Here is a 23,974-nt window from a genome sequence, read left to right as displayed (position 1 = left end):
GTCTCCCAGGATACATGGTAGCAATGTTATAATTTTTCTGGGCCGAAATATCGTTGTCTCTTCAAACTTGTTTATTCTGATGATAATATTTCATATTGTATTATAAACCTCCGACACTTCCTCAATATCCATTGACAACTTAAGCTACAATGTGTAAAAACAATAAAACTTGTTCCAAAGGCAGACTTTGGAACAAGTTTTATTAAGAAACATATGTATAAAGCAGAAAGGGAAAAGGTTCACTGTTTAAATTGAATATCACGTATGGCTAATTGAGAATTCAGCACAATGCTTGAGTATATAAAAAAATGGTTCCAACATGTTCTGAATTTCAGTATCCTGAGTTAAACAGGAAACCAATATGTTATATGAAGCATTTATATATTCCAAATGTCATTAAGCCATACAGCCCATTTTGACCATCCAATGAATGAAAGAAAACATCTGTTTTACTAATATGGGTCTCAAAAAAGTAAATAATGTCTTTCTCTCAGAACCACAAAACATTGACATTTTGCCAGTTGATTTCATGCTCTGAAAGGAGTGAGAAGCAAAAGCTTCATCAACGGTCCCGGAATCACCTGATACTGCATGGAAAATATAAGTGTTCCTAGGTATAGTACTATGTGATCTTAGAACTTAATATGTATTATATTACATAATATGTAAATGTATTCAGATTTACAGCCATGGTCTATACAGTATTCAAATAGAGGAGAATGAACTCACAGGAGTAGTAGAAATAGTCATATCTAAAGTAAAAAAAAAGAAATGTGAATTTGTCATTATCACAGCCAATGTATATTAGAACACTTTGTGCATGAACTGTCTGGATTAAACAGATGCACTGGGTTCAGGAACCATTTTGATTAGGTTTCTAGGAAGATGAAAGGTATGGGATTTTAACTGATACATGAAATATGTCTAATCGTGGTTTAGGGATTATGAATGAATTATGAAAGTATGAATGAATTAAGGGTTCAGAGTCATAATCATAACACATGATATGTGGAATCATGGACGGAGCACAGGGAATGTGAAATTGTGGATCAAGGATTGGGAATTTTAAGGGAAACATTACATATACTGTGTATACTGATGGATTAAGAGTCAAAATGGAAATTATGGATCAGGGTTTGGCAGACTCCGGGAACAAATGGGAAATGTGGCATCACAAATCAAGTATGTGTAAGGAAAATATTAAATATGTGGAATCATAGATTGATGATTGGGAATCTTCAGGGAAACAGATTATGTAGAATCATGGATCAGGGATTATACATGTTAAGGCATGCATGGAATATGTAGAATAATGGAACAGATAATTAAGAGTGTCAAGGAAGAAATTAAATATGTGAAATCATGAATAATGTATTTTATAGGACCAGACTAGGGAAGAGAACTTGTATACCGTATAAGAGAAGAGTTCTACACAAGCCCTTATATAAAAAATATAATATTTATTGTACAAAAAAATAAAAAAACATATAGAATATTTCATAATATAGACAACAGAGGTTTCTAGGAAACTAATCAGAGCACATGGAGGAAATATGGCTATATATATATAAAGTGTCTCAAGTGCATGTAAACCATCAAAAAATCATAAAGTGCTGGGTCATTCAAGTATAGTTGTATATTACTCTCTATAGAGTGCACCTATTAATTTTGTAAACATCATAAAGTGCATGATTAATATTACTCACTATGGAGTGCACCTTTTAAATTTAGTAAACATATAAAACACTCTTGACATCATTAACAAGTATACAGGTAATCCAAATAATCAGAACAGTATCCTGAGAGCATTGTGCTCTTTACCCATTTCGGTTCTCCTTTCTCAAGGGGTCTTAGGGAAGAGAACTGTCCAGCAGCCGTTAAATGATGTTGGATGGTGTGAAGAGTGAAATTTAATTTCCAGGCTACATTCTTCTGCTCCCAAGAGAGACTTTCTAACAGATTTTAACAACTGAAATAAAAAGAGCTAAATGGAAATTAATCTGAAAAATCCTGATGGCAGATGAGTATTCATACTTTCTTCATTTAAACATGATAACTGCCATTCATTTAAAAAAAATAATGACAGATTAATTGGTCATCCACCTCTCTATTCACAAAGTGTCTGTTACAGGCAATTAGAGTATATTAAGTGAAAGTGTCAAACCAATCAGCAAAATCATATTGCACTAATTTGTGTAAAAAAACTTGTTCATCAAAAATGAAAGAAGCAATTAAATTCTAAAATTCAGTTGGTTTCCATGATCAAAACTTCAGTATGAGTACATTTAAAGGTAAATGGGTAAAACAAAAAAGCAAATGTGAAAATTCTAGGGGTTATCATAGTAGTAAGTAGTAAGAAAATAGTTGGTGACAATAATGTGTAAAATAATGACTTTTCTGTTCTTTTAATGCACTGGATATTTATATTTTTACCTATGTATTATGGTAGGGTCTCTTTGCTCACTTTGTGGATTGCTTATACAAGCTGCTGTCATTAGTGGAAGTACTGTTACATATGTTTGACCTTGGCGTTAATGGAGTGTTCCATTGTCATCTAAGTGGACCATCTGACTGCCAGAATATATACAAAATAATAGTTACGGATATTTACATGGAATTAAAACTACAAATTGCCTATATACTCTAATGTGACCAACATTGGTATGTCCCCTTCAGCATGTCAAGACATTTTGGACAATGCTCCGCTTCCATCTTTGTAGGAACAGTTTGGGGAAGGCACTTTTCTATTCCAGCATGCCCCAGTGCACAAAGCAAGGTCCATAAAGACATGGTTGGATGATTTTGGTGGGGAAGAACTTGGCTGGCCCACACAGAGCCCCATTGAACACCTTTGGGCTGAACTGGGTTGCAAGCCAGGCCTCCTTGTCCAACATCAGTGCCTGTCCTCACAAATGCTCTGAATGGGCAAAGATTCCCACAGAAACACTCCAAAATCTTGTGGAAAGCCTTCCCAGAAGAGTGGAGGCTGTTATAGCTGCAAAGGGGGGGACCAACTACATATTAATGTCTAGGTATTTAGAATGCAACGTCATAAAAGTCCTTGTTGGTATAATGGTCAAGTGCCCCAATAATTTTGTCCATATAGTATATACATGCATATAAACATATAAACTCAGAAATAGACTCAAGAAATAGGCATTTACATATTACATCTTGAGTCTAATTTTGTTACCAAACTAATCTGTCTTCTTAAAATATTAATTTATGAGAATATGTGCTAATTCCAAACATCGATATATCCTTTACTGATGCACAGAGATCACGTTATACATCTATATTACATTGCTTTACTAACCCTTAAAATATGGTTGTATTTCAGATGTTAGAGGAATATGATATGAATGGCATGAATTAAGTTTCATATGGAATTTAAATTTCCAATCAGTAATTCTCCAGCTAGCTAGCTGCCTCTTTTTTATGTTGAATGACCCTTCGCTGTCAGTAGTTTCGCATATACAATATGACAGGCATAACTTCTGCACACAGACTAAATCATACATCTTACTCTTTAAAAATACAAAGTTACAGACTCGGGTACATCATTCAGCGAAACGTATCCATTCTTTGAGCGGAAATTGTAAAGTATAAAATGAAACATACTTATTGTTATACATTCATGGTAGAATAGGACTCAACATTTCAGTCCCAACAAGGTCAGAAGGCAGTTTCTAGGTGGTTAGTTGTTTCAAAGTCATGAGGACGGTTCAATGAAATTATGGGCATGGCTGTTGGTAAACAAGCAAAACTAGATTAGCATCCCAGGCAAAACTGGGGTTCAGCAAATAAACAATATTTTTGTACAGAAATTTAAATCGAACACACCATATAGAAATTCTGTTCTGCACCAAGTCCCTCACCAAAAAAGGATATAAATTGGATAAGTAAACGTTAACATTGATTTACTTCTAATAAAAATAATTACTAGGATTTATGGGCCAAACTCCTCCGTGGAAAGCGGAAACAATCATTGTTATAAATTCATGATTTTCCAGGGTTAAAACTGTAACTGCAGCACTGGCAGAGAAAACTCAATCCAAGGCACATATAAAATGCTTTGATGGGTTAGCGTTTCTTTGGACCACAAACTCAGATCAGGTGTGCAGGACCCCTTTAAAGCTGAATTCATCTTCAAGCAAGCATAGTACCCTGTCTGCAACAAATTGATATATTGCGTGAGCTGATGTGATGCATGGAGAAACTTGAAGATATTAAAATGTAGCTAAAGATAATAGAGGAGGTACTGGAGAAAATTGAGATACATTTAGACTGTAACCTTTATATTCTAAAGATCAGTATTTTAGGTATGTAGGTATGTAGGTATCTAACCTAGTCTAAGAATAAATCTGACAATACATTAATAAACAATAAAATACTTACTGATCCCAGGGGGAATTTTTTTTCAGTCTGATCCTGTTGCATAGAAATTATGCAATTACATCACATTTATCTATTCAATACATTTTTATTAAGGTCTACCTAGTACCTAAGGCCCTTTACCTTTTTACCACCATTCCCCTTTCTGTTTCTACTAAAATGTTTAATCTTTTATGCATTTGTTTGGGCTCACAGAAAAGCCTTTAAAAAGCTACCATGAAAATAATAAGCCGTCCTCATTTATAAAATGGGAAAGAGATATAGTTCCTTCAGACTTGTGGCTTCATTCTTGATCCAACACAAGGAAGGTCATTCATTCTATCAATCTTCAAGAAAACGTTTTAAATTATATCATAGGTATACGGCCCCCGCCTGGGTACATAGATTTTAACCATCATAGACAGCAACGCTCCATACCCCATGTATGGGTGGATTGTCATAAATTGCAAGAAATTTAAAATAGTCTAACAGCTATTTTTAAGTTATTGATCTCCCTTTAAAAAGCAAGTCCCAACTATATTATTTTATAAGCAACTAAGATTGCAATAGCCAGACATTGGATAGATGAGGAGGCTACTTGGCAGGAAATACTCTTATAAATAGAAGATTAATATATTATGGAAATATATTTTCCCTCTTGAACTCAACTTTATCTTGCTATCAAAAGATCTGTTCCCCTCTGAGTATCTTTAACATCTTTATTTTTTTGGTAATTTCATATTCATAAAATGTACCTGGAAATGATTTTTGACCAACACCCAATGGGAACTTCTATGTTGGCCAAATAACTCTATCATCTATTATGGTTATCCAAATAAAACCTAGTTTAAAATAAACACAAAACAATATGAATTACATAAACTATTAATGGAAACAACAAAGAGAGTGTCCTACTGGTCGCTTTCCAAATAACTAAAATGACCCGATTTTTATTAAGGCCGGTAAAAAAAATTTGGTCCATGTCACACCTAGTTTAACCCGTGCTCCACCAACAATTAATATTAGATATCTTGGTTCCTCTAATGTTTCTAAACAAATAACAATTACTTTTGCAATTCAGAGCTATCAAGCTTTTGGTGCTAATGAGCATATTAGATGATCCACAGAGACCATAACACACACAGCATGTCTGACCATTTTAGGAATATTATTATTCTGATCTGGAGGAACTACATTTTGTAGTAATTGAACAAGTTAAAGTAAACTGGAGAGGCGGTGATCTCGTTACATCTCTTCATCAAAGTGAAACAAGATTGATTTTTTATATGGAAACCTTGAGACAGAATGAGCTTAATATAGATTTTGAATTAGCAGTATCTATAAAGTAAAGGTTTTAGGTGTCTTAATTCTGACATCTCTCCACAATCAATGTTGTGTATTTTTGATATTATAGTTTGTATTTTAAATCACGCGCATTCTTGTCTATAATCTCAATATTAAGATTATGATGAGGGAGTCCATTAACTGAGTCAGCTCCCTGCTGGTTTTCATTGAGTTCCACTTGGTGGAAACATGCTGCAGCCCACAACTTATAGCCAGAAACTCCCATGTCCAATTTTATGCGCGATACACCAATTTGGGTCCCTCTGGGGTTATTTATATTTATGTTAGTGGATGTAATGATTACTTTGTATTTTATATCTGTTGCTTGGTTCCAGTTGTTTCCTGGTTCCAGGAGAGACCTTGAGAAATGTCAGCACTGCCTCGTAGGCCTGAACTAAAGGAGCTTATGAATAAACTATAACTGACTCTAGCATAACTTCTCACAGGGTTTATAAAGTATTCATGTAAACTTCTGTGTTTCATCTGAGTCTTCTCATTTTAGCAGACACAACGACTGCTTAAGTTTCATTATTTTTTTTTATTTTTATTTCTGCGGTGAGAATGTCTTTGAACCATGAAATGCTAAGCAGACATTAATAGATAACGATACGGATGCTTTACATGCAACCCGTGCATGTGGGATCAGTAAATGTCTGTGGGTGAACGGAACGTGATCATTTAGATTAGGCTCACATCAACAAACAGTCAAAGATAAGAAATACCGGGAATACACCAATACCCATCTGTGTCACCTCTACCTACTTTAACGCTCTCAGTGCCAGGAGCGTATTTCTGCACTCAAAGACCTAAATACCTGCCAAGTTTCTGAAAAAAAGAATCTGTATTTTGCATATGTAGTATTACATAATAAACTACCATACATATATGGCATGGTGTAGATTCTTTGTCCCTTAACGAAAAATTACTGCAGTTTTTTCTGAAGTAATACTGCAGTTTTTTTGGACATGAAAAAACTGCAATACTGCACATTTACTGCAGTTTTACTGCATTTGTACTAATGGTCAGCACAAAGCCCAAAATTTAGAATGCAATCTTCTGGTCAGGGCTAAATTTATCTTGTGTGGCTCAATGTTTACCTTCTTCGGTCCTTCATAATGTTTACGCTCTTTACTTTGGCCAAGCGCCACAATGGACCGGAGCAAACTGAAACCGTGAAATACCATACATCTTTGGTTTCTGAACATTAGGGATTTTATTGGTTCATTTGTATGCATTTTGTAGACTAAAAAATAGGATCATAGTAGATGTCACTGCAGGTACCCACTCCCATATAGGTTCTATGCTTGTTTCAAGAATTTTCCACTCAGTTTTTGCTTGTTTTGCCACATTTTTTACCAATGTTCCCTTGCAAAATGTGTAGGTTTCTAGTAACTCCTGAAATAGAACGCATGCCTGATGAAAACGGCATCGCTTCCCTTCTGGGATATGATACATTCTCACTTTCACCAAACAGCGTAGGAGGATTTGTAAAAGCACATTGAGTAAAGTAAAGGTTTAATTAAGAATTCCCCCAACCACATGAAAAGGACACTTTTTTCCTACTGTTGCAAAAAGCGTACCCATATAGTTATGTTAAAAATGTCATATTAAAGAACCGTCAATGTTTCAAGTTGCTTTGTGCTGACAATGCTTTGCTTTCAGGTCCTCCAGTTATGCCGATGTGCTACATAGATGGGTAAGGTGTCCTCTTGTCCTTGTCATTTGCCACAACTAGCATAACCCTTATGCTGCTTAATTTCATTTTTCACAGTGAGGAAACTGAAGAAGTCATCGTAGCCCTGACTCTCCAGTGATTCTGTTGCAAGAACTGAGAAGTGGTTCTGGGCTGGCACCATAATATAGCAGATTCCAGTGATCATTGACATTGCATTCGTTTTAATGGTTGCACCTTTTTCCTAATAAGCACTAATGGCATCTGCTGACTACTGAAACATTTTTTCATCTAAACATACATGAAAGTACCTTCGGGTTCTTCTAGAAGGTCCTCTTAAAATATTTGTTCAATAAGAAGAGAAGCTCTGATGTTGACTTGGAGAATCAATGTAAGCCAACCTTTCAGTACCAGGACAAGTAATGTCCAATATTATAAAATACGTAAGTGTTTATATATATATATATATATATATATATATATATATATACAGTATTTATTTTCAGATGATACAAAATGTTCATTTATACAGAACAAATATGTATATATATAGATACGTGTTTGTGTACAAGGGAGTCTTGGCACCTTCTGTCCCGGTGGGCAGGTAAAACCAAGTGGCCTCATCTGCTCAATGTCCCCCACCCCAGTAACTAACATACCGTACACACTACTGGCACACATATTTATACACACATTTGCACACTATCATAGTAACAAAGACTTCTTACACAGTCATGCTAACATACATTTCCTTTAAGACACACATACATATACACACTCATGCTAACATATACAGACTACACATACATGCTCACTCCCTCCCCAACTCCCTCACCTTGTTTGGAGCTTTATGTAATAGCACACTGGGAAAGTAGCAGCACAACATGTTGCTGTTGAGAACAGCAATTTTCCAATATGGTTCCAAAGAGTTGTTTGCTCTGCACCAGAACAGCCCAGCACCCCTGTCGGCAGGCAAAATGCAACCCCACAATAATCTACCATTATATAATTAACAGGTATCCAGGTCAGCGGAAGCAGATAAGAGTTACAGCTAGTTTTGCTAGGAATCATCATCAGTGACATACTTTTTCTATGTGTGCATGTCTTACTGATGCCCATATTGTCATAGGTGTATTTTATTTATTAACTACATTAAATAATATGTACTGCGACACAGCACAGAAGCAAAAGCATCATCCGTACAAACAAGATGAGAGCACAGTACAAATATCAGAGCTCAGAAATACAGAGCAGTGTACTTTGTACTTAAGCAGATCTTCCACAAAAGAATGTGTTTCTATAAGAGTATTAATTATCTACGTGCGACTTGCTTACACTATAACATTTACAGATTAGCTCTCCATGCATTATCAATATTTGTAATCAAAGTCAGGGTGTTGAAGAAGTGTCTCTGTTTTTGAAACAATGGCCCGTTGCCAGTTGTGCTGCAGTCTGCATTCTGCTATTTTAAGCATACAAGAAGTACCGTATTTGCTCGATTATAAGACGACCCTGATTATAAGACGACCCCCCAAAATCTGAATATTAACTTAGGAAAAAAAGAAAAAGCCTGAATATAAGACGACCCTAAAGGAAAAAAGTTTTACCAGTAAATGTTAATTCATGTAAACTATTTTTTTTAATAAAAGCTATGATTGAGAAAAATATTTTTTTTGTTTTTATTTCTTGTATTTTCCAACCTGTCCCCCAGTTACGCACATCTGCCCCCAGGCTTGCCACTCCAATATGGCACTGTGGCCCATGATATGCCTTTTAACCCTCTATATGCCACTGTGCCCCATGGTATGCCTTTTGACCCCCTATGTGCCACTCTGCCTCCAGAAATGCCTTATACCCCTATATGCCACTCTGCCTCCAGAAATGCCTTATACCCCTATATCCCATTCTGGCATTTAGGGGGTTAAAATGCATATTATGGGGCAGAGTGGCATATAGGGAGGTATAAGGCATTTCAGGAGGCAGAGTGGCATTAAGGGAGTTAAAAGGCATTGTATAGAGCACTCTGCCTCCAGAAATGCCTTATACCCCTATATGCCACTCTGGCATTTAGGGGGTTAAAATGCATATTATGGGGCAGAGTGGCATATAGGTGTATAAGGCATTTCAGGAGGCAGAGTGCTCTATTAAATGCCCCCTTAACGCCACTCCAGAAATGCCCTATGCCCCCATTTAACACACACACACACACCCTATACCCCCATTTAACTAACACACACACACACACACACACACACACTCTCCCCTCCCCTCCCCTCCCCTCCCAGCCCTCTCTTACCGGTGCTTCCAGCCGGGGCAGCGGGTTGACGTCGCCTTCTGCTGCAGCCGGAAGGAGGTGGAGTTGGCAGCGGGGGTTTGTCTGCGTCCGTCGCGTATACTTTCCCCGGCTGTCAGAGATCAGAGTTCCCCGCACCGGTGCGGGGAACTCTGATCTCTGACAGTCGGGGAAGGTTTGCGCGACGGACGCAGACAACCCCCGCTGCTAGCCACACCTCCTTCCGGCTGCAGCGGACGTTGTCTACGCGGATCGCGTAGACGTCAACCCGCTGCCCCGGCAATACAGCAGGAAGCACCGGTAAGTGTGTGTATGATGGGGGGGGGGGGTGAGACAGGAGGATCCAGGTCCCCTGCAGCGGTGCGGGGGATCTGGATCTTAGTCTCCTAATCAGACTCTATTTGAGGTCTGATTAGAAGACGACCCCGATTAGAAGACGAGGGGTATTTTTCAGAGCATTTGCTCTGAAAAAAACCTCGTCTTATAATCGAGCAAATACGGTACTTATGATTTTGTCTGTGCTCCAATATCTTGTCTGCGTTCTTAGTTACCCTGTAATTGACATTTCATGATAATCTCTTACCGAGTTACATTATTCCTCAAAGCTGGCTCTTCTTCCATATCTTTCAGATCTCATTTCAATTATTCATGTTACTTTTGAGTCAAGGAAAAAAAAAGAGGAATATAAAATAAAATAGCTTTTTGTTTGGAGTTTTTATCATTTATTTGAAATAAAGCAAGAATTTGGTGAATCCACAGTAAAAAAAAAGCACCTATCTAGGGCATAAATATTGGGGATTCAGTCACACTATATGGCCATATATTACTTAGCCTAAGTAATTGACATGTCTAAGATGGTAGAGACTTCGTGTTTAGATAATTATATACGTGTGAGTACAAGACAACACATCCTGATTGCTGTTAACATATTCTCTGTTATTTTAACAGGTTAATGGTACACACAACAATTAAGAAAGCCGATGGAGATGTTCTGTCACTTCTTAAGGTCCCATTACATTGTTGAATATCCTATGCTATCCTCTTCCTTTTCTCAGTTGAGATTTCTTTCCTTTGATTTTCATTCTATCCTCTCACTTTAGTTCTTCTAGTGCTTGGCCAATGGCTTCTTTTCCATCACTGCAGGTGCCTTTTAATATATTTGTATTGGATTTTGAAGAAATCAGGCTTGTGAGGGTTCCCCCAGGATTATTAGAACAATGAGCCAATGCAATTTGTTCCTATTATGTCATTACCATTAGGTAATCTGTCAAACGTTAGAAACATTGGTCAATTTAATACATTGTGTATGATCTTGAGAGAGGAACGCAGAACAACATTTTATCTGGAAGCAAATATTTGATCCACATCCAGTACAACTTCAGATGCAGTCAATATCCATGCATCTTGCATAACTCAAATGACACATAACATGGATTAAAGGTGATGCCTACTAATGCAGACTCAGCTACTACACAACTAGGTGCTTTTCTACCCATTTCTGTAATTTCTCATTTATCCTGCACATCTGCAGCTTCAATCAATCACGCCAGGGCTCTGATGTCAACTTACCCTGGAGACTATTCTCGAAGTCAGCGAGAATAGACTTTGTATTTATTTTAACACTTTGGGGCTGGCATGAAACAGCAGCACATCAGATGTTTTCACCATTGTTTTTGGCATTTTTCAACAATCTAATTTGTTTTGTGAAAGGTTCATATTCAAAGAAAAGTGTGTCCAGGGTTATTAATCAATCTTAACCTGTTATTGAAAGGATCTACGTCTCCACGTCGGAAACTTGCACAATTTTATACCTGTGGGAGTTAGGGGAGGTAGATAAAGCACTTTGTTTCTTTATGTTTATTTTTTTTCTTTATTCTTAAATTCTCTTTACTCCCTCCATCCCATAGGACCTGGGATAGAGAAAGGGTAAGAGGCTTGGGATGGGCTCTTTGCCTGTACAAGGGGTCAACACCCATCCCAATAGGAACGGACCGGAGGATAAAGATGGAGTATCTTCTCCCAAGAGTATTTTCATAATTTTAAAGCTCACCATTTCAACGGGTTTAGGATATGCCCCACAACTCCCATAGATTTGTTTTTTGTTTTTTAATCCATCATCCCATTTGGAACAAGGTGGGGGGCAAGGGGGTGTGTAGTTGGGCTCTGTGTCCCTGAAGGTTAATTAATTAACCCCCTGCATTACTGCACACGGGACAAGGTAAAAGTATAGGTATATGGTGTGTGTCATGTCACTTTGTTCACTATAATTTGTTAAAAAGTCTTGAAACCCAAATAATGTATGTCTTAGTGAAATTGTTCTAATGGCGGTTGCACAAATACATGTTTTGTGTGCAATCTGGTTGTTTGGGTGTCTTTAATTCTGAAGTGTCCATCATACCAGTCTTGAGATTGTGGCTCTTTTCCCACAGACAGCTGAACGTGGCAAAGATAATCTCCCTAGCTAGACCATATTAACTTCACCTTTTAACGGGCAAACTAATACATAGTATCCTGGGATATTTAAAACAAACCATAAATACATAAATTAAACCTACAGCATAACCAATCTGTTAAGTGATCCAACATGTACAAACTGCAAATAACAGGTAATGAAGAGTATATTTAAAATGTGTTCTAAGTATAAATATAGAGCAGCTTCATCACCTCTTTTAGTTTGTGTGACTCTGATGACTTTAACATCTGCCAAACACTAGGCTGAGAGATTAATAATCCATAGACTCGTACACTGCAGGTTCTGGGGAGCACTGCGTAGTTATTATATTCCCATTAGTCTGGGATGGATCCAGCTGACACTAAGTGCTCCTAAAGTTCCAGATGTGTGAATATCCATCTAGATGTAATACATACTACTCTCCATTATCTGCCCTGAGGTGAAATCAGCTAGTTGCAAATTCCATGAGCGTTACCGAGTCTCTTGGTTTCATTTATTTTTATTTTTTTTTGCCGGATTACTCGAAATTATGGCTGTTGGTATTAAAAAGCTATATTCCCACCAAAATTTACAATGACAATTACTGTGTTATCACAATATTACTTAACCTATGACTTCTAGAACAAGCTGACATAAAAATCAAATACGTTGTTTCAATACGGCCAGTTTTTTGGCCCATTTATCAACCCATATGTTGCGTCGATGGGGTTGATTCCTAAAACAATGTTCTGTAACAGCTGACCCTAACTGAATATACAATAAAGAGCAAACCCACCCAGGCTTCCCAGTGATAGAGTTGTGCTTACAACACATCAGGGGAATATGATATTTATACTGGGTCCTGACCCCAAGTTTGATAAAGCCTTGCCTAAAACATTGACCACCCTTTTGTGGCATACAGATACAATACCAATACAGAGTATTAGTCCACAGTGCACCAAGTGCTGATTTGCATGTATGGAATCATTGGTGTTTGATGTCCATGCTATACACTCTGCCACCAAATTAACACTTTTTGTGATTTTGTATTGAAACTCTGGGACTTGCCCACTTAGTTGTCTTGTAGCTGTAGTAAGAAGTGAAATGTGACCCACAAGGCAATGACTGATGACAAGGTCCTATAGCAGAACACCTGGCACTAAATGTAGCAATCTCTATATTTGCATAAATATGTACGCAGTAAACAGTTATCCTGTTTTGTTCATTGACATTGGCGACTCCTCCTCCTCCTCAATGCCTCTGTCTGTTGGAGTACCTCAGGGCTCTGTCCTGGGTCCTCTACTATTCTCCATCTATACTTTCTTACTTGGAAAACTCATCGACAGCTTTGGCTTCAAATACCACCTCTATGCAGACGACACACAAATCTATCCCCCCCCCAATCTCTCTGCATCTGACCTCTCTCAGATCAGCAGCTGCCTATCTGGCATCTCTTCCTGGATGGCCTCTCACCACCTCAAGATAAATATGTCTAAGACTGAGCTCCTTCTAATGCCTTCCTCTAACTCTATTCCTCTTTCTGACCTTTCCATCACTGTCGACGGTACCACTATCCCTCCATCACCACATGTCCGCTGCCTCGGAGTGACCCTTGTCTCTAACCTATCTTTCATCCCTCACATCAAATCACTCTAAATCTTGCCACTTCCAACTGCGTAACATTTCCAAGATTTGTCCATTCCTGACTGCCAGCACCGCAAAACAACTAATCCACTCCCTCATAATCTCCCGTCTAGACTACTGCAACAACCTACTTACCGGCCTTCCTCTCTCCCGAGTATCCCCTCTTCAGTCTGTCCTCAATGCCTCTGCCAGACTAATCTATCTCACCCGACGCTCTGCATCTGCCTAACCTCTCTGCGAGTCCCTCCACTGGCTCCCCATCCATATCAGAATTAAATTCAAAATACTAACTCTATCCTACAAACATGGGCGTAGGAACCCCTAAAAATCTGGGGGGGGACAGCATTTTCCCCCATCAGATGCCCACTTTCTCCCCCTTCTCACACTATCTACCCCCTCCCTATCCTCCCTTCTTACACTATCTACCCTCTCCTTACCCCCCTCCTCACTAGCTACCCTCCCTTCTCACTAGCTACCCTCTCTCTACTGTCCCCTTCACACTAGCTACACTCTCCCTCTCCCTACCCCCCTTCTCACCAGCTACCCTCTCCCTCCCCCCCCTTCTCACTGTCTACCCCAGGGGTGTCCAAGTTTTTTCTGCAGTGGGCCACTTCATCGGAATTGTATACATGCGCGGGCCGCACTAATTTTTCACTGTGAGAAAATATGGCCTTTAATAAAATATGCAGATTAAAATAAAGTAAATGACACAAAACCTTTACTTTTCCTCTCACTGATTTTTGGGCCTACAAAGTGTTGACTACAAATTCAGGACTCAGGATAATTAAAAATGAAATAGTTCTATTTATTCTAGGGATGCACCAAAATGAAAATTCTGGACCAAAACATTCACAGTTCACTTAGCCAAAACTGAAAATGACCCCCCACCTTTAAAAATAATAAAAACATTTTTAATAAAAGTAGGTAACACACCACAACTGGACAAAAAAAATTAGCAATATGGCTTGGCATGATAGGAGTGTGATTGCTAACAGCAATCACACTCCTATCATACCCAGGCAGCCAGTACATGCTGGTACAGGGAGGCTGTAAGTGATGTGCAGACCCCATACTGCTGGCAGCATCAATACACAAGGGGGGCAGCTAGCTAGGTTTCAGCATGTACTGGCTGACTTGGCATGATAGGAGTGTGATTGCCAACAGCACTTACACATCCATGCTATCACACACACTTATTCATTCATATACTCATTCATTCATTCACACATTCATTCCCTCAATCACGCATACTGATTCAAACACCCACCCCACCCCCTTACCTGCATTGCAGCTCCTCAATGCCGCTCACAGCCTTCAGCAGGGGGGTTCCTACGGCCCGGGGGGGGGTTCTTTATTATCGGTCCCCCCCCCGCATGAGTTACTGGGGGGGGGGGATCTGTCCCCCCCGTCTCCTAAGCCCATGCCTACAAAGCTCACTAACACCGCTCCCCTCTACCTATCCTTCCTCATCAGCAAATATACTTCAGCCAGCCCTCTAAGATCCAACAATGACCGGCTCCTTGCATCCTCACTTATCAACTCCTCCCATACCTGCCTACAGGACTTCTCGCGCATGTGGTGTTTATACCAAATATAAAAATATAACACAAAGGTTCATCTACTTTAACAGATATTTAATAAGAGACAAAAACACAGTAACCTACAATAAGTGAGTGACAGCCCAACATACAATGCAACACTTTCCAAGACTAACCTGCAACCTAAAGGTCCAACATAACCCAGCACACCACCGATTATACCCCATCCATGCAGGATGGTGGGCAGAGAGAAACTGAACTAAGATTTTTTCATTCCACAGGCATATTGAATCACTGTAGGTGTGCCCTCGTTAACATATCAAAAGACATGTAATACAGGAAGAGTTCAACTGGCTAAACCATTAACAATACTTATGTCACCACAGCGCAGCCCGACTCTCACCAACTCTACCCCTCCTTCAAACGCTCCCTAAAAACTTCTCTTCAGGGAAGCCTACCACTGACAAACATCAAAACTTCTCTCTCACCCACTTACAACCCTTATCTCCCCCTACATTATCATTCACTACCACGCAGTCCTCACCTCCTGTTTCTCACCCCTTATCCACCTAGAATGTAAGTTCCTGCGGGAACAGGGCCCTTCATTACTCTTGTATCTGTATGTCAGTTGCTTGTCATTTTTACCTTGTACAGCGCTGCAGAATCTGTTGGCGCTTTATAAAGTAAATTATAATTTCATAAGAGGTTTAAGAAGGAAGGGTCTAATAAACACCTCACCTTACTCTAAGCGAAACAAATAGACCTGTCAGATCTATTGTGATATCAGCTGGCTTGGCATGCAGGTAAATAAACATGTTAACATGAATTGAACTCATCACAGCATACTGAAAAGTAATGGGAACTAAGTAGCCCTCAAAAGGCAGTGCATTAGAGGTGGAAAAGGTTGCCTGGCAAATGCAGCGGCATAACCCATGCCATAGGGGGTCGGATGCGACCCCTGCAGCTCCTTGTTCCTGTAGCCTGGTACTGGTTCACAATTGTTTAGAAAGGGCCCTGGTGCGATCCAGGTCGGAAGGGGCCTTCCTAGACAAATTTGGACAAACACGGGGAAACAGCAAGGTATCAGGGTCACTATACGTCACGTGAACCTGCTGGAAAACCAGGTCACACTGTGCAAGAAGCCGGGCAGAAAACTGCAGAAGGGGTAAGAGGTAAGCTGGGACGGGCGGTGGTATGTATATGTGTTTGCACATATATATATATATATATATATATATGAGCATGGGTGTGTGATTGTGTATGTGTGAGTGGGGTGAAATGAAGTGTGAGAATGATTGTATGCAACTTGTGTAAGTGTGTATGGCGGAAAGGGGGGGGGGGGGGGGGGTCAAGGGGCAAAGTAGGCACAGACATCTTTGGGAACAATGATGGCAATGACCAGCTGTTGAGGTTGGGAGTCCCAGGGCGATTTTTACACCAGGGCCCTGGTTTCTAGTTACTCCCATAGGCATATGTATTTTCTACCTACAGTTTGTGTCTTAAACCACAATTAAGGTGTTTAACCCCTTATATGCACCTAGTCTCTTGGTATTTTGACTTGCATGCACTGCATGCGCACGCTGTGTACTTCGACACCTACTGGATACGTTTAGTCAGATGGAGGAACGATTTACCCTAAACTAGAACATAGTGTTTAACCCGAGAAAAATATATAGGTTTCCCTTATGTAAGCCGTGTATACGATTGTCACCAAAATATAGCAAAACTAAGAAAATATCAGCTCCTGCTATGCAAAGGGTAAATCGCCATTCATATTAGTTTGCATGAAAAGGCAGGACTGCTAAAGAGATGGAGAACAGATCGTAAGTTTACTGCTCACAAAAAAGACTGCTACTAGAATGTAATAGCTATTATTCATAGTATCTAGATAAACATTACAAGCTGTTGCGTGCAATATTACTTAGCGATCGCCCTAAACATTAACATAAAGAAAAGTAAAATTACATTCAAGCGTTTTCTTGGGAGCCATATGCATTTTTTGCTACAGGGACCAAGGTGATTCAGCCATTTAAGACAACAAAAAAAAAAAAAAAAAAAAAAAAGGGGGGGGGGGGGGGGGGGCTACTAAACATCCTCTATACACTTTTTTTTATGTGGCTGTCAACTTCCAGCAACAAATATACCTCAATAAAGGGAAAGCAATGAGGTTTGGGGAAAATAAAAATCCTTAAACAACCTGCCCCTGAACATCTTAATACATATATCCAATCATTTGTATATAGCATGTCAGACAAAAACCTTGCAGGTGAACCCATTGTTGCAAACATCGGCAAATGCCGCCAATTGAGAATACAATTGTGCCGAGCCCTGCACATTGTGAAAAATACACAGCAGATAGGTGTAAAGGCATAAAAAATAAATAAAACATTAGTCACTCATTCTGCGCTGGCACAAAATAAGTCTTCGGCAAAAGGATTAAACTTTTTAGCCAAATCTAGCACTTAGCCTAGCTTTAATGAGTGCCTTCAGAACATTAGACCAAGTTGGTTAGATCTAAAGCAGGGCTGAGAAGCCACTGTAGCAAACACTTGCATTCCTGCCTTACAGAAGATGTTTGAGTCAGTGATACTGCCAAGAACTTACAAATTCATAGTTTTATTAAAAGCATGACAAGGAATTGTTTCATTACACAGTGAAGCTACATATAAAACATTTAATACTTTTGACAGGGTTAGCGTACCCCGCATTGCAATGACTTCACAGCTTCGTTAGTGCACCACTTTGCCTTAGCCTTTTTAGTGTAGGCTGCGAGCAGCTACATTAGTTTGTGCAGTTAAAAAGGTTAAGCTTCTTCACAATACCCTTGTTTTACCTAGTTCAGTTTAAAATTAGACTGGCCTTGGGCCATTTTATAGCAGGAAGTCTTTAGGGTCAGTGTTCAGCATTCCCTGTACAGATGGATCTTTGACTGCCAACCCAGGGACTATGGCTACAGCAAGCATGAACCACAAAGAAACTAAGCTAACCCTTAAGAGTACCCATTGTTAAGCGAGGCACTTGCCTTGTTCATCAAATCATATACAGCAAGCTGCTCCATGTATGTTGAGGCAGTGCCTACTAAGGTATATTGGAAAGTTGGAGTGGTTTAAGGTCAGGAGTTTAGTGCTCCAAGACCAAATGGGTTTCCTGCATAGGCAATCTTAGTGACCCAGGGATTAAATTGTATGTAGTAAAATAATTGAGATGCTAGGTTAGTGTATTAGTATAAAATAAATTCATGGATAAAATTAGTCTAAAATTTAAAAAAGTCTTAAGACACTTGGCCTGCAGTGTCATGATTTCAGACCAACACTGTTGATCTTGAGGTAAGTGCTACACAGCGCCATTATTTTTTGGCAAGGTATTCATTTCAGAGGAAGGTGTACTGGAGGTTCAATGAGGGATACTTGCATGTACCTGCAACAGAAAAGCAGAGTGAGATCACTGTATAGGCAAATGGTAACATTTCAGAATACCATCTTGAAGATACTTACTTGGGTGACCTGTACTTCTCCCTTATTGCTTGCTGTGCTTGATGGGAAGCATTAAGACATGCTCGGTGCAAGTCTCCAAGGCATGGTACTATGTCACTTAGTGTGTAGCCAGTGAAGGCTGAAAGTGTATCAGGCTGTTGAAGAGATCAATACATAATGACAGACCTGTCCAAATTAAACCACCTCCCTCTTTTACAGCTTGGGGCAGTATGGACCCAGAGCTACATCAATACACAGTAGACTGCTTGCTCTTGACAGCACGTCAAAGCCACAGTACTGCAGTGCTTACCCAGAAAGTCTTGTTAACAGTGTAGTTGGCAAGGCAGTAAGCTGCCGCTGCAGTCAGTGAAGGGGCATATCTCAGGAATGGTTCCACCTCAAGGAGGCTGAGCTCTGCAAAGTACTATTAAAAAAAAAAAGTTAATGTTTGAATATTCAGCAAGACTTAATTTATTGTGGTTGAGGCCTTTTCTTTACCATTGCCAGATGCTCAGTCTTTGTACAAACGAAATGCCTGTGCTGATACTGTAGAAGGAACTGGTTGGTTGTTGCGACAGTCAGATCAAATGCCAGCACTTTCAGCAACAGGTGTTCCATACGTAGCAGCTGCTTTTTTGTGTATGTGTCATCTGTGATGTACACAAACTCATCAACATCAGGTGGGTAGATCTCTTCATATTTGCTGAAATGTGAACACATTGTGCAAGTCAGGATATCTGAAGGCAATAGCTCAGTTGACATTAACAGATGCCCCATTAAGCATGCATCAAGATTTTACAATATACACCCGACAGAGCCCAGCCGCTTTCTGGATTAATGTGGATGAGAAAACATGCCATATTGCAAGACAGGACCCCAGAAAAAAAAAATAAAAAAAAAAAAAAAAAAAAAGTTGGAAAGCACCAACTCTGTACCAACCCAAGTAACTATGAGGGAGTTAGAACGCTGACAAAATACCCCTTGAACTTTGACATGTTTGCAAGTCAACAGGGAACCCTAACACCTACAAATACTCACGATGCCAGGAGAATAGCTGCTGTCCCTACAAGCTGTAGCTTTCCACGGAGTACAGACATGCAGGACAGGAACCTGTCCAGGTAATTTATGGCAAGGTAGAGCGTTTCATTACGTAGCTTGTATTCTTCTGCAACTTCTACAAGCCAGTCCACCAAAATTGTGCGCATAGCTGGAGTTATGTCTGGTTGCTTTCTCATGTAGAGAGCCTTTGGCCTGTGCTTAACCTATGGAGAAGGTATTACAGACATTACACCCCCATTAGTAGTTTTGGGCAGTATTCATTTCTAGCTGTGGATCATGTCCTATAATACATACGGGCTCAAAATGCATGATCCCTAATGTGTAATGACAAGGGGAGTTTGATGACTGGAGTGCACCTGCAGTTGTAACCAAGAAGTCTGAAGAGAAAGGGGGGGGAACCCTGCAGCCAGAAGCCCATCTAGGTATGGTCTTTACCTCAGCCTCACGTAGATACTGGTGTATCTCATCAATGTATTCTGAAACCGCTATAGCATCAGGATCTTTTTCAGAACACTCATCAGGGTGAACATTGAAGGAGGTGTCCACCATCATTGGCGAGGCTGTGGCACAAAAAAATAAAAAATTACTAACAGTAAGTGTTTTGGCAAGAGATTGAATATTTTATAGCATTTTACACACCAGCACTGATGTCAAGCAATAGGTGGAACTTCTGTTTCACCAAATTTGCTTCCGATTCATCTAAGCTTGGAAACTCCACATCAAATGAAGGAGTCGCTTTAGCTTCTGGCTCATCAACGTATATTGCAAAGCATGGCTTGGGAGGTACAAGTGCAGAAGACATCTTGCCTGGAAATTCATTTTCAACACCAGGAGCATATTTTGCATTGGCTGCACCCTAACAAAATAAAATCATGGGTAATTATTGTAGAATAGAGTTGTGTTAGGAACAGATAGCTTTATACAGTGCCCAAACATTCTATGTTTCCCATCACAAGATTGTTTCTTTTGATTAAAAGCAGGTAATGGAGGTACCAGACTTCATTGAGCTACCATTTAACATGTGTAGAATTAAAATTAGCACAATTTTCTTCATTAGAAGGTGTGTTGTACCAACAAAATGCTAAAAGCCACCCAGCTCTGGCAAGAGGCCAGATTTAAGGTAGTGGCAAGGTAAATACAATATTAGAGGCTAAATATACTTGCCTGGCCAAGAGACCTTCTGTGCTGTTCATTGTCACTGATCACACCCAGCACTGTTCTTTGTGGGAGTCTGTGTTGCACCACATTAGACTGGATCATGGTTCCTGCCTTGGGTAGAGAAAAATCCTGGAAGCTATTGTAAGGTCCCATGATGTTATTCACAATATAAAGTCCACTGGATCCAGTACTGTGATGCATTCTCAATACCTAGAGATTATGTAGCTAGAGTTAAAATAAAGTATAGTTAGGAGTTATATTCACTTCTTTAAAGGTCCATAATCCAATTCTCAAAAGCAAACCCCAAGCTTCAAAGGCCAATCATGCTGGGGTGGAGTAAACCATGACTGCCATTTAGACTGGAACAGCATAAATAAGAACCTTGTACATTTACTATTTAGACTGAGAATGTGCCAGTCTGACCACACAAAGCCATGTCGGCAAAAGGTGGACTCCTTGTCATAACATTGGACCCTCAACACTGAGCAGTACAATAGACAGACCAATTTAGTGAATATAGCAGACAAGCTAGAGTGTTTAAGAAGACATATCAGTTAGAGACAAGCTGCTTTAACATGCAATATACATCAGGTTTTTCTGCAGCTAGTAGATGGTGCCCAAATTATTTATATCCCATAAGGAAGCCCACAGTGCCAACATTCCATGGAACACCCCCCCCCCCCCCCCCAAAAGCCAGGGTGAGAAACAGGCAGCCTAAGCACATGTGGTCTAGCTGGATGATCAGGGAGTATAGAAGCCCAAAGATATAACTGATCGCCATGTATGAGTGCCAGCGACCCCAGACCAACAGAAGTTACTGATCAGACTCCAAAGACCGACACTAATCAGTCTCTATTCTCACTACAGCCAGTAAGCCACGCATACCCATAACACATAAGTGAGATATGTGAACTTCTCACCCCATCCGGTGCCGCTTGGGATACACGGCCGAACCGATCAATACAGAAAGCGATACTACGGATTGGCAAAGCCTGGATACCAGCGATAAGCCTTACACTAGTAAGGCTAGTGGCGCAAGAGTCTCCTCATCAGCGGTGTCAGGCCAGGTTAAACTGTCTCCAACACACTAACCCGCTCCCATCTAATTAACGGAAACCGTAATGCAGTAACACCATTTAACCCTCCAATTATGGAGTAACGTATGTGTCATATACCAAGCCAAAATTACCGGCCATGGAAGACCCCTACTACCCATAAAAGACTATGAGAAAGACATTTGTAGATACCCTTCCCACCTACCGACAGTGACAACCCTTGCGCCAGACAACAGTCCCATAAAAATATAACCAAGGTCCACGGAGCAGGCGAAGCCTTACCAGAAGCCGCTGATCACAGGAATACCACTGCCACCCACACTGCTCTGCCTCTCTGTGGCCCTGCAGGGGTATTTATGGGTGGGAAGGGAGTGCTGGGTGATTGCGATCAGCTGTGTAGAGCGTTGTTGCCCGTAATGGAGCTGATTGGGAAGGCGGGGGGGGGGGGGTAGTAATGAGGTCCAGGTGTCAGAACAGTATTAGGCTATGATGAGCCGGGACGTCCATCTGACTCTGATCACGACTGATGAATTACTCCTGTGTTTTCAATCAGCCCGCTCCTGCTCAATCGAGCCAATCAGAATGCACCCGGGAGCATGTCACGTGGAGGCGTCGCCGCAGCAACCCAAGACGGCGTGCTCAGAGCAGGAGGCATCATGTCTCCATGGTAACCGATGACAGCTCCCGTAGCGCAGGCAGCTGAGACAGTGTAATGGGCATAAGTGGAATAGCTGGGGATAAGCAATATTCCCAAATAATGCTGCGCATTTAATTAACTTCTGGGAGGGTACACTACTTATTAGGGGGGGGGGGGAAACAAGATTAATACAGTGGCTGTGACAAACACACGGGTGAGATTAGGGCTGCCATGGCAAACCCAAAATCCAGGAGTGGTAGTCCAAAGCCTATGCAACACACATGGAATTTAACCAATATCTATTAGGAACCTACAATGATAATATTATATATGTAATATTTATATACAATATATATTATATTATAGTAAGTTATTAAGTTATAGGAAGTGAGTTGTTTTCTAGCCCTGTTTTAACATGTTTAAAGTGCACGTTTGGTAAAGATGGCCTTTATTGATTACAGATTGCAAGCTTTTGAGACATATTATACCAGAAAAAGCCTTGAAACTCCTAAAAGCTTGCAACCTATTTTATACTTCAGTTATCCAACAAAGGTATCATCTTCAACAAATTAGCTTTTTCTTTCTATGGCTAACATGGTACCATTTTATACCTAAATATTTAGATCCCTGTGACATCAGTCATTGAGTCTTTGGCCCCGAAGAGCATCACATTTTCATTTCAGAGAGGACTGATTGTTTGATTATAAGAGTAGGGCCACTAGATATTTCTTTAATGAAACCCTGCAGCATGCATTTCTCATATAGTAACCCTAAAGTCCAGTGACAAAATGAGCCCTATACAGTTTTTTAAACCAACAATAAGTTTAAAGCAACCCTTCAATATAAATATTCTCCAACTTCCTAACTTAAAGAGACCCTGCAGCGTGCATCCTATAAGGATTTCCAATGATTCTTTTACTACTCCATGGACCGAGGATCGGCATACATATTGAAAACCTTTTATTTGAGAAGTTGGTAAATAAATAATACTAGAATGATGGATGCCAGCGATGGGCAATGGGCATCAAATTGAGTTTCTGCCCTAGCCCCTTATAATAAATACATTTCATTCACTGCGCTCAATTTACTTTTTTCCCCAATTTTTTATCCCATGATACCATTCACCTGTCTTTGAGCATTACTATTTCAATGGATCATTAGTCGCCAATAATGTTTTAAGAATATTTTCTTATTTATTATATGAAATGCTTGCATCGCAATAGATAAATACAAATCTCTGATAAAAACATAAGAAATAAATGATACTAGCTATTGAATGTATGGCCAATTATTAAC

General features: G+C 39.8%; 1 protein-coding gene across 1 annotated transcript; it reads right to left on the bottom strand.

The window, feature by feature from the left end:
- Nucleotides 1-18,661: 18,661 nt before the first annotated feature.
- Nucleotides 18,662-21,187, bottom strand: LOC149286467 (cyclin-A1-like). Its single transcript, XM_089493900.1, has 8 exons — nt 20,993-21,187; nt 20,468-20,684; nt 20,264-20,388; nt 19,808-20,031; nt 19,268-19,472; nt 19,080-19,193; nt 18,791-18,924; nt 18,662-18,713 (listed from the first exon to the last, which is right to left on the bottom strand). The coding sequence occupies exons 1-8, from the start codon at nt 21,185-21,187 to the stop codon at nt 18,662-18,664; spliced, it is 1,266 nt and encodes a 421-aa protein (XP_089350026.1).
- Nucleotides 21,188-23,974: the final 2,787 nt, after the last annotated feature.

The sequence above is a fragment of the Sceloporus occidentalis genome, unplaced genomic scaffold (assembly GCF_023333645.1).
Source record: "Sceloporus occidentalis isolate IW3139 unplaced genomic scaffold, rSceOcc1.0.p SCAF_68, whole genome shotgun sequence".
Lineage (NCBI taxonomy): Eukaryota > Metazoa > Chordata > Lepidosauria > Squamata > Phrynosomatidae > Sceloporus > Sceloporus occidentalis.
This window is presented reverse-complemented; position numbering and strand designations above follow the sequence as displayed.